Source organism: Scomber japonicus, chromosome 17, assembly GCF_027409825.1.
Source record: "Scomber japonicus isolate fScoJap1 chromosome 17, fScoJap1.pri, whole genome shotgun sequence".
In the NCBI taxonomy this organism is placed as follows: domain Eukaryota; kingdom Metazoa; phylum Chordata; class Actinopteri; order Scombriformes; family Scombridae; genus Scomber; species Scomber japonicus.
In genome coordinates this window covers 8,341,589-8,353,846 of record NC_070594.1, presented here as the reverse complement: position 1 = coordinate 8,353,846, position 12,258 = coordinate 8,341,589, and the positions used below count along the sequence as shown (strand labels likewise).

General features: G+C 39.0%; 1 protein-coding gene across 1 annotated transcript in view; it reads right to left on the bottom strand.

The window, feature by feature from the left end:
* nmbr (neuromedin B receptor) overlaps positions 1–4,096 on the bottom strand; it is a 72,823-nt gene extending 68,727 nt beyond the window's left edge. The window contains exon 1 of the mRNA XM_053336470.1: positions 3,669–4,096. Coding sequence (XP_053192445.1) covers positions 3,669–4,096 — 428 coding nt within the window. The remainder of the gene's footprint in view (positions 1–3,668) is intronic.
* Between the last annotated feature and the right edge of the window lie 8,162 nt (positions 4,097–12,258).

The window sequence follows — 12,258 nt, the reverse complement described above, 5'->3', positions numbered from 1 at the left end:
TCTTTGACTTCAGTCTGAACTCACATATAACTGCACAAAATGTCCTGAATTTTACACCCACCAGACCGAATACCTCATCCTAATTGGACGTCCGTCTGATATGTTCTCACCGTGAGAAAATGTGCATTAGAGTTTATCGTAGAGCCACTCAGCTGCTCCACAGAGAACGAGTTACAGGCAGTCAACACGGAGTAATGAGCTGCAGCTCAATTCATCTTCATGATCACAGACAGAGAGCCGAGAGTCCTGCGGCGAGTACTGGATGTCCACAACAGTAAGGAAGGAAAGAGGGAAGGAAGGAAAGATACTATCTAAATTAGGAGAATATGAAATACCTTAAATTTAGATAAGTATTGAGTTGTGAAACAGGAGGAGGTATTTCGATTGCCCCTGGTTTTGGAAGTAGAAGCCACACACATTCCCACAGATGATGTTAATGTCTCACAGTTCTCTCTCTTCTACTTCTACTGGATCATAAATAATCAGTAAAATAATATGAACAACTGTGTAAGTAGATATCTGGTTCTTTGATCAAAAGTTGAAGATACAAGCCTGCGGACATAAAAACTTTGGGGCAGAAGTTAACTACTCCTGGGGTGAATTTCACCAAGAAATATCCAATGATGGAGTAACATTTCCAGATCTATGTTTATATTCTGGGGCTCTACTGGAATAACTTTGCATCATTTAAAATAAAAAAATCATTAAAAAAAAAATCTTATACTGGCCCTTTATGCAGCCCCTCAGTTCAGCCTCTGTCTGAAACAGGCAGCTTTAGCTCCTGTCTCTTTAAATCCCCCCCCCCCCCCCCCCCACTCCTCCTGATGAACCCACTCTGTTCTGATTGGACAACGTCAGTAAGCTTCCTGCTTCACTCTAAATGACAATATCTTAAGTACATCTGTACATGTTGGAGCTAAATCACATCCGAAATATGCGAATGGACAACGTGAACAACACATGGAAACACCTTAGCAACAGCCTTAGCAACAAAGGCTACAGAGCAGACAGTTATTTTAGGGTGTGTGTGAACAATCTGACATCATCATCATGAGGAGGAAATAGAGGTAACTTTACAAATGAAGCGTTCACAGCAGGTTGACACCCTGGGTTTTGACTTACAGGGAGCATTTCTTACAAACATTAACTTCATGTTTAACCGATCATATTTAACATTCGGCATCATAACAGTTTAAAAATGACAGAAAATCACATAAAGCATTATATGACGCCTTTAAAATTACCACTAATGGCAGGCAGATGTTTTTAAAGATTACAATGTTAGGAAAACTGATTTGAAACCCTGCAGATTAAATCTTTTTGATTCTGAGTCAGTTTTGGGTTAATTTCGCAGCTTCTGTTCCCAACATCAGAGCTTTTTAAAAAGTTCTGATCACATAAATTGATAAGCAAATCATGATTTCTCAGACATTACATCACATTATCCAGGAGAGCCCTGAGTTTCTCTGTTAAATAAAGACATTGTTTAAAGCATACAGAATGACGTTGAACTATTCCTGAACCAACAGCTTCTTTCAATTCACTCAATTATCAGCAGAATGTACTTCAAGTGTTTAGAGTAAAACTTGGCAACCTTAAATTGTGTCATTATTACCGGCCAATGTTTAACCCTCCTGTTGTCATCGACTCAAGGAAATAAGAGAGGAAGAAAAAAGGAAGGGAGGGAGGAAGAAGGAAGGAAAGGAGGAAGGAAGGGAGGAAGGAAGAAGGAATGAAAGGAGGGAAGGAAGAAGGACAGAAGGTATTAGGGAGGAAGGAAACCAGGAAGGAGGGAGGGAGAAAGGAAAAGAGGAAGGAGGGAGGAAGGAAAGGAAGGAAGGAGGAAGGAGGAAGGGAGGAAGGAAAGGAAGGAAGGAGGAAGGGAGGAAAGAAGACGGGGTCAATTTGACCCGGGAGGACTACATGAAGGTTAAGCTACATGGCATAAATAAAACCTTTAAAACGTGTATTTAAGAAAGTAGAGAGGAGATACCCAGCATTTAAATGCTGTATCAAGCTCAAGGTGGAGTTAATTGTTTATTCTCTAAAATGTCATCATATGTATGATTCAATCAACAACTGACAGATCGTTGTAGATTAGTAACTATTAATGAGTAAAATGCACAATATTTCCCTCTAAAATCTATTAAAGTATATAAAGCAGCAATAAACTACATACAGTATCTAAACTTCCAACACTATATGAATCATGTAGTAATCGAGTAATCACGGTCTATTTCTTAATTGATTAAGCCTGAAACATACAGAACATTATTACAACATTACATTATTCTCTTTTGTGACCAGGACAGTGATATATTGGAAATTTTCCAATGAGAAAAAGGCAAACTTGCACATTTTCACCCACATTAAGAAAAGAAAGATTAACAGTAAATCTTGAAAAACTTCACTTTTAAATCTTTTGTGGTCACTTTTGTATTACGTTAGTATAAATGTTCAATTTTGCTCATGTTCATGTTGTGTGTTCTGACTTTATCTGAATCACAATGTGCAAATTTGCTTGTTTTCTCATTGGAAATTTGAAATAATAAAGTTTGACAGGAATAATAACCATCCTCTGAACTTTTAAACACTTACTATCCAGGAACACAAATTACATAGTGATACCACTAAGTGGAAATGTTCTGTTACAAGGACAAATATTATTAACTAATGAAGTAAAAGTGGAGTAAATGTCGCCCTTTGGGTGCATTATATTAATCATGTATAACTGCAGATATATGTAAGCAGAATTTTTATAGTGTAGTCCAGCCAAGTGAAGCTGCTTTAACCATTATATAAACATAATCAATATTTTATAAGGTTGCCATACTGAATGTGTTCATCTTAATTATAATAATAAATCACGTGGAGTGGAAAAAAAAACCATTTCCCTGAGAAAGGACAGGAAATACTCAAGTAAACTACAGATTTGTGCTGCAGTTGCGTAAATGGACTTGGTTACAGTTGAACCACTGCTGAGAAACAGATGTAGATGATGTATGAGCAAGCATGAAGCTCAGGATTATATCACAAGATCCTCATATATACAATCATGTCTCTAAAAGTCACTTTTTGAGTGCAACAATAACACTAACAGCATTATATATATATATATATATACATATATATATAACTATTGTAGGAATATTTTATGGTTTTGTTATGAGGGAATATTCATTTAATGACCAAGAGAAGGATACAATGGAGAAGAGAAACTAACAAGCTATGTGTCAGGATTTATGAGAAGATCATGTTGTTCGTTTTTAATTAGGAAATATTGTTGGCCAACTACAGAAAGGACAATAAGCATGAAGCTCAGGATTATATCACAACGTTTTTATATAGAAGCACGTCTCTAAAAGTCCATTTTTTGAGTGCAACAATAACACAAACAGCAACAGACGTTGAATGAGAATATTATAGGAATATTTTAAGGGAATAATCATTTAATGACCAGGTGAAAGATTAAATGGAGAAGAGAAGAGATATGATAAACTACCAGCTATGTGTCAGGATTTACGTGAAGATCATGTCGTGAAATATTGTTGGATAACTATAAAAAGGAAAATTAAAGCAAATATCTTAAAAGGTCATTTGAGACTAATATGCATGAAATTAATAATAAAATGAAGACTGACTTCAGACATAACGTCCTCTCTTCCTACCTGTCCGCGCTGAGTGCAGTGAGCGTGAACACAGACACACCGACCGAGGTGAGCTGGATGACGGGGATGAGTTTACACGCCGCCTCGCCAAACACCCACTCCTCGGAGAAGTAGCGAAAAGCGTCCACTGGCACGCAGGTGACCAGCAGCAGCAAGTCTCCCGCAGCCAAACTGGAGATAAAGATGTTAGGCACGCTCCTCATGGCGCTGTTGGTGATGAAGATCTTCACCAGGGTGATGTTTCCCAGCAGACCCACGGTGATGATCATGATGTACACCGAGGTCATGACGCAGCGCACGGCGAAGTGGACAGCCTCCCCACCGTCCCCGGACGCCCACCAGCCGGGCTCCTCGGTGGAGTTGGGGCTCAGAGCCTCGGAGTCTCCAACCAGAGCCGGGGTTAAATTAGTGAGGAACTCGTCGTCCATCGTCCACGGGATGCTCCGCGCGTAAAAGCGCAATGACAGTGAGGTTTTAACCCCGAGACAACCTCTGCCCAAAAAGAGGAAAAACTTTCTGCTTCTCCTGAGAAAATGGTCTATCTGACTGAGAAGTGTTATCTGACTGACTGACTGACTGCAGGACGAGAGGCGACTGACGCGTAAAGAGGAGGCACATCTTTGACAGCACAGACTCTCTCTCTCTCTCTCTCTCTCTCTCTCTCTCTTTGTCTCTCTATGTCTCTCTCTCTCTCTATGTCTCTCTCCATGTCTCTCTCTTGCACTGTGTGTGTGTGTGTGTCTGAGTGTGACTGTGTGTCTCTCTCTCTCTCTCTCTCTCTCTCTCTCTCTCTCTCTCTCTCTCTCTCTCTCTTTCTCTATCTCTCTCTCTCTTCTCTCCATGTCTCTCTCTTGCACTGTGTGTGTGTGTGTATGTGTGTATGTGTGTATGTGTGTGTATGTGTGTATGTGTGTGTGTGTGTGTGAGAGAGAGAGAGAGAGAGAGAGAGAGAGAGAGAGAGAGAAAGCAGAGAGGAAGTAAGGAATTAGAAGGTGATAGATAGATAGATAGATAGATAGATAGATAGATAGATAGATAGATAGATAAGTATAAATATAGATAGATAGATAGATAGATAGGTAGATGACAAGAGCAGCATAAAGAGGAGAGCAACATGATTAAGTAAAAGGGAGCGCTGATGAGGAGAAAGAAAGAAAGAAAAGAAGAAACAGGTTAATATTTAAAGTATTTAGTTAAATAAAAATCATGACAGCTGCTTTGTGTTCCTGTTGTAGGTAACATAAGACCATGATATGTGTGAATGTCTTTTTCTCCATTAAGCTAAAAAAAAACACTGTCTGCTCACTGAAAGCTTCATTTAGCATGAATCACTAATCATCATTAATGGCTGATCATATATTCATGAATGTCCGTGAAGAATCTCTATTTTTGTCAAGTCAAGTCTAAAGTCACCAGAATAGAGCTGATATATATAAAAACATAAATCATAACACACTTTTGTCTCTTTCTTGTTTCATTACGACATAAAGCGGCTCCATGAGGAAATGTTTTTTTCAGTTTGGTGTGGAAGAATTTGACGTCAGCTCCATCAAACACCTTTAAGATGACATCCAACATCAGTGATGCTCTGATGACTGAATGAGAGAAAATAGCTGCAGCCATGGTTCAACGTCTGAGTGGAGACTGTTACTGCAGCAGATTAATGAACGCAGTGTCAGAACCACATGTTCCCTTTATTACATATGGATATATTAAATAATATAATAATAATATATGCAATGTCTGTGTGTCCACATGTTTTTGGCTATATGGTTGAAGCTGAGGGGAGAGAGATTGAAGATGAGACAGAGAGAGAGAGAGAGAGAGAGATGTGATCAAGACAGATGGGTCACTGTGAACATAATGAGATAATGAAAGAGAAAAACTGGGAGGCTGACAGAGAGATACTGGGCGTGATGGAGAGAGAGAGAGGAGCGGAGGCTGCTGTAGAATAAGTGATGCCATCAAAATTGTTTCACTTTTTGTGTGTGTGTGTGTGTGTGTGAGAGAGAGAGAGAGAGAGAGAGAGAGAGAGAGAGAGAGAGAGAGAGAGAGAGAGAGAGAGAGTCAGGGTTCTTATATGTGACATCCAGCTGATATAATCCAATCAAACGTTTCCTGAACGTTTTATTAAAATTTATCACTTGCGCCTCTTAATTTAAAAGTAAATGATTCACATATTTCCTTTTAAAGTTGCTCTTTATGGCATTTAGCTTATCCTGACACCATAAGCACAAACTCAGTGGACTGTGACCCTCTACAGGTCAGTAGAGGAACTGCAGGATGTCGGGAAAATATGGTTGGGATCATTAGTATGTAATTATAAGTGTTTTTTCAGTCTCTTATTTGCATTTAGAGACTGTGATGTACTTGCTTACTATTCAATATTATAATTTTTGTCTATTTTTCTACTTAAGGGAAAATGAATAACAACTGAACACTTACTCCAAAGCTACAATTTTAATTTGAATAGACATTTTGATCCAAGTCGGATCTTCGTCAGGTCAAAACATTTTTTTTAAAGTGCATCTTGCCATGTCAACAATACATCAATATATCAATAAATAATGTTAAATTATAGATATAGGACCTTAAAATATTTTTAATAAACACATATCTTACATATCCAACCCAAAATAACATTTTTCTACTGGTAACTTCTTATATATGGATATGACTGAAGGAAAAATGGTACTTCTCCTTTTTCTACTATAATGATAAACAAATATAACCCTTATGTGATGATGACGTGATGTGGTTGTACAAATAAACCACTTCTTCCTTTTTACATGCAAAACTAGTTCCACATGCATGGGGAACATGATAAGGGAGTGGATGTCCTCCCTCTTGTGATGGATGACTCAATGCTTGACCATCAGCTATACATGTAACACAAAGAGAGACTACACCTTTGATCATTTCTACAGAGACACCTTGAGTGGTTGATGTATGCTCCTCTTGCAAGATTGGAATAAACCCTTTGATGATTGATCGTCTCAGAGTCTTAGTCTCATTTGAACCTAACAATGACTTATGATAATTTTTCCATTTTTGATCTTTGTGATACGTTTTAGCAACAGTTGTGAATGATTGCTTACTTTTCAGTGAGTGAGATGTTCATAACTGTCTTTGGTAGAAGAAGTATTTAAAGAGGAAATATATTCTGTTGTGTGTTATTTATATCCTGTTATGATATTGGATGTGAAACATGGTCAAAGTTCAAACAGGACCTTAAAGGATAATTACCGTTTTTTACAACCTGGACCTTATTTCTAGCATAAAATACAATCATTTACTCACCCAGACAACTTTGGTGTCATTTGGAGTCATTCAGACGAAATGAGCTCCAGTGTTGCGCCGCGTATATCCGTATAATGCGAGTACACGGGGCACCGAAGCGCAGCCTCTATATAACACATTATCTGCCATGAAACTAGTTCATTTCACCAATATTTAGTTATGATATGTTAGTGCTATTCCCCTCCGAGCCCGTGGTGGAATGTTATCAACATCCGGGGTCTGTAGGTTGACCTGCTAGAAAGGCAGAGGTGGATTAGAAAACTTACAAAAAATAAGATACAGTATGATCTCAGAACAATGGTACAAGAACACGCTGGGAGTAGGTGTTGGCAATTGATGTTAGAGTTTATTAGAGTGAGTGGTTTAATGGGGAGGATATAAGTTCGTTGTTGTTGGTTTTTTTTGTTTGTTTAATGTATTATTTATTTATTTATTTTTATTATTCTTGTAGTATTTATTTAGTTATTTTGTAGAGGGTGTTATGGCCATTTTGATCCACACTCCATACCAGTAGGTGGCGGTAATGCACCAATTCGTTGTTTGCCAACCGCCATTAAACAGCAGCAGAAGAAGAAGAAGAAGAAGGTTGACCTGCTAACCTCTGATCTGGATGATGTCATTTCAGATGATGTCAGACTCCAAATGACACCAAAGTTGTCTGGGTGAGTAAATGATCGTATTTTATGCTAGAAATAAGGTCCAGGTTGTAAAAAAAAAATGGTAATTATCCTTTAATCTTGTCTGAATGCTCCATTTGCTTCACCATGTTTTTTCCTACTTTGTCAATGAGCTCGTCATTTATGCCCGTAAATGTCTGCTCTGTAGCCTTTGATACTAAAGTTGTTGCTTAAGTTGTTCCATGTGTTGTTCACATTGTCCACTCTCATATTTCAGATCAGGTTCAGCTCCATGTTCTCATTTTTTTCAAATGAAATGAAACATTGTTACACTAGTATGCTTACGTAACCTCTGAGGCTGGAGCTTGTCAGGGCCTGGTAGTTTTGTTATGTATTTTGATTGAGCTAGTTTTTTGTCTTTTTGTCTACTTCCTGTTTTATTTTGGTATGTCTTGTCTAACATCCTCCCCTCCTGCTTGCCTCCCTAACCCTAATGTGTTACACCTGTGCCTCGTTATCCAGTGTCAGAGTTCCAGCGTTATCTCAGTTTAGATTCTTAGTGTTATTGATCAGTTTTTGCCTTTTAGATTCTGAATTTCTGCCCTGTGATTTTGGACTTCCTGGTTTCTGACTCTCTGAGTTTAGTTAGTCTTGTTATGTATTTTGGTTGAGTTAGTTTTTTGTCTTGTCTATTTCCTGTTTTATTTTGGTATGTCTTGTCTAACTTCCTCCATTCCTGTTTGCCTCCCTTCCCCTAATATGTTACACCTGTGCCTCGTTATCCAGTGCATATATTCTGTGCCAGATCGTCTTTTGGATTCTGAATTTTTGCCTAGTGAATTTTTACTTCTGCCCTGTGATTTTGGACTTCCTGGTTTCTGACTTTAGGACTGAATTAAACAACTTGAGAACTCTTCATCTCTGTGTCCTGTCTCTGCAGTTGAGTCCACTTGGTCTGTGGCCTAATAGAGCTCAGGAGCTAAAACGGCCTGTTTCAGACAGAGGCTGAACTGAGGGGCTGCACAGAGAGCCTGTTTAAGATAAATAAGGAGTTGGGGTTTTTTTTAAACAGTAATTCATGCAAAGATATTCCAGCACAGCTCCCGACTATAAATAAACACTAGAAAATAAACACACAACTATTCTATTTTTTTAAAAGCAGAATTTCTAAGACTTGCAGACGCCATGTTTTAAAAAAAAACTCCTGCATTGAACTTAATTTACCATCAAATCTTATAAAACGTGCAGCATAATGAGCAATAACCAATAAGTAACAACATACACCATCTCTGTGATGAATGAGGAGCTCAGAGGGAACTTTGATGTCATGTTCTTTATGATGTGATGTCTTCATTTTTACTTCAGATACGCCCCCCCCCCTCCCCAATAGATGCTGCAAAACCTTGAGATGCATTTTAAAGATTTTTTGCACAAAACTCTGTCAGTGATTGGGGTTAAAATCTGCAGGTAGGCGACAAATGAGATTTAACACACATCCAGGAGTCCACAAGAAGCATGAAAATCCACAGCAGAGTGGGATAAAATATATTCATGGGCTTATCGTCGACTAACACCTGCATGTATACTTTGTGAGGACTAATTCAGCATATCATTAAATGTCCGGGTTTCCTACATGTCTCAAACGCTATCAGAGTACTTCCTCTAATCCTCTACAGTTCCTTCACTATCTGGGATGTACAGGTGAATAAAAAGAGGAAGGCAAACCAACAAATACGCAAAGAAAAATCAGTTTTGTGTTCAGGATTGTGTGGAATGATGTTGATCTTTTCCCTTTTAAATCCCTAGAACTTTAATTGGTTTTTTGGTGTGACATATTCCACATTTTTTTTTCCCACCAGGCAGCTTTGTCCTTTATCAACAGATTCAGTTTAAAATGAGATGAGTGTGTTTTATGAAAAAAACAGGGGGGGGGGGGGGGGGGTGCAGGTTCAGCAATAAAGACACACACACACACACACACACACACTTCCTTCCTTCCTTCTTCCTCCCTTCCTTCCTCCCTTCCATCCATACTTCCTTCCTTCTTCCTCCCTTCCTTCTTTCCTTCCTCCCTTCCATTCTTCCTTCCCATTTCCTTCCTTCTTCCTCCCTTCCTTCCTCCCTTCCATCCATACTTCCTTCCTTCTTCCTCCCTCCCTTCCTTCCTTCCTTCCTTCCTCCCTCCTACCTTCCTCTCTTCCTTTTTTCTTCCTCCCTTCCCATTTCCTTCCTTCTTCCTCCCTTCCATCCATACTTCCTTCCTTCTTCCTCCCTTCCTTCCTCCTTTCCTTCTTCCTTCCTCCCTTCCATTCTTCCTTCCCCTTTCCTTCCTTCTTCCTCCCTCCCTTCCTTCCTTCCTTCCTTGACTCGAGGACAACAGGAGGGTTAACAGTTCTGAGGTCAGTCTGTTTCTTAGAGGAGCTTTTTTTCCTGACTAAAATCTGAATGAAAAGAAACATAAAGCCAAACAGTTTGTTAGTCTGTCAAAGATAAGACAAAGCCGGCTCACACTTAAATCATACAGCAGGAAGTGATTCAGGAAGTTGGTGTTTTTTTTAATCTGGTTTTAAAAACTTTTGTCTGTGTGTGTGAAGTTTGTGATCTACAGGTTGTGATTCTGCTGCTTCAATGAGCACAAACGGAGAAAAGAACTCAGTACTTTCTGTGTTGTTGGCGGTCACAGATGGCCGTGTAAAAGGATGGCACTACATGAGTTGAAACTTGATCAACTTGGAAGTTCTTTTGCTTCAAAAAGCCACATAAAAATTCAGGAACGTTCTGATACATAACTGAGAAGTGGGAGTTGTGTTTTTTTAATTGGTCATGATTCAACCAACAAGGCTGTGTTCCTCCTGTCTTAACTTATACAGACTTTAACACCAGATAATATGAATAATGTAGGTTCAGTTAATGATAGTTTATTAACCCTCCTGTCGTCCTCCCGGGTCAAATTGACCCTGTCTGTTCCTTCTGTCCTTTCTCCCTTCCTTCTGTCCTCCCTTCCTTCTTTCTTTCCTTCCCTCTTTCCTTCCCTCCTTCCTTCTGTCCTTTCTTTCCTCCCTGCCTCCCTCCTACCTTCCTTCCTCCCTCCTTCCCTTCCTTCTTTCTTTGATTTCCTTCCTCCCTTCCTTCTGTCCTTCTTTCCTTCCCTCCTTCCTTTCTTCTCTCCTTACTTTCTCCCTTCCTTCCTTCCCTCCTTCCTCCCTTCCTTCTGTCCTTCCTTCCTCCCTTCCTTCTGTCCTTCCTTCCTCCCTTCCTTCTGTCCTTCCTTTCCTCCCTCCCTCATTCTCTCTTTCCTTCCTTCCTTCCCTCCTACCTTCCTTCCTCCCTCCCTCCCTCCTTCCCTTCCTCCCTCCCTCCTTCCCTTCCTTCTTCCTCCCTCCCTCTTTTCATTCCTTCTTCCTCCCTTCCTTCCTTCTTGCTCCCTTCCTAACTTCCTTCCTTGACTCGAGGACAACAGGGTTAATTTGGGGTCGCTAGCTTGTTTCAAAGTTCATGAAACACATGTGAGATTAAAATAAGAATGCTGAATGTGAACACAACTCTCCTTCGTGGTTTGTTGGACTGTAATCAGAGTTGAACAGAGAAAAACAGTGATGAGAAATATCATACTTGAAAAGCATCTTTTTAGTTATCACTTAATGAACTCAAGTTTTCTAGTGCGTGCAATCATGTCTTCTTACCGATTCCCTGCAAAATACTTCTTGTCTTTTTTTCACATAATAATCAGATTCAAACTCTCTACAGTATCTCTTCATAATTAGTCTCAGTATAAAATTTATGCACAACAAATCAGCCATGAATACCTAATCAGTCACGGATACATGTGTGATTAGTCTTCAATGAAGCTTTTAGAGAGTTTGTTTTTTGTACTTTCTGTTTATGGAGAAAGATCATTTACTATCAGACTATATGATGGTCTAATTATACACAATAAGGGGGGACATAACGAGTTATTCATTATTAATTAGTTCTTAATAAATATTGGTCAAACACTCAGCTGATTTTCCATTTTTAAATATTATGGGTCACAATTAAATCGTCAATTTCAGGCCATAATAATGTTTTTAACTGCTCTCATGTGAAAAAAAAGGATCAAATTTGACCCTGAACAGTATGTGAGCGTTATTTTTTTCCACGTTTTTCGCCAAAACACTCACTTACAAGCTAACCCCTAATCATACCTGTCAGCCATGTTGTGTTTTTTGACTCCACATCACCTCTTCCTGACAGCCGCAGTGCGCTTTTACGCACGGAGTTTGGTCCTCGGCTCCGGAGCGCAATGTCGATACGAGCCAGCAGAAGTTGGCTGTCAAAGTTGTGCCAAGTGAAACATTTTTAGCGCGGGAAACACCGGAAGCTGTATGAGCAGGCTTTCAATATAAAAATATAAACTCTCGACCATATAACACACATTAGGTCTGATACAATGCTGCGTTCAAGGACATTTTTAGTGGAACGCACATGAAGCTCAAACCCTCACTATCTTCAAGTAGACACCTGAACTAAACATATTCATGAATACCTTGTCTCTGATTATTTATTCATCAAAATATGTTTTATTTGGATATTTTTGATTTTGTATTATTTTACTACAAGTCTATTTAAATATATTCTTTCACATTTGTCTTCATGTGTACCCAAATGTTTTGGTTTTATTATTTCATTCCTTC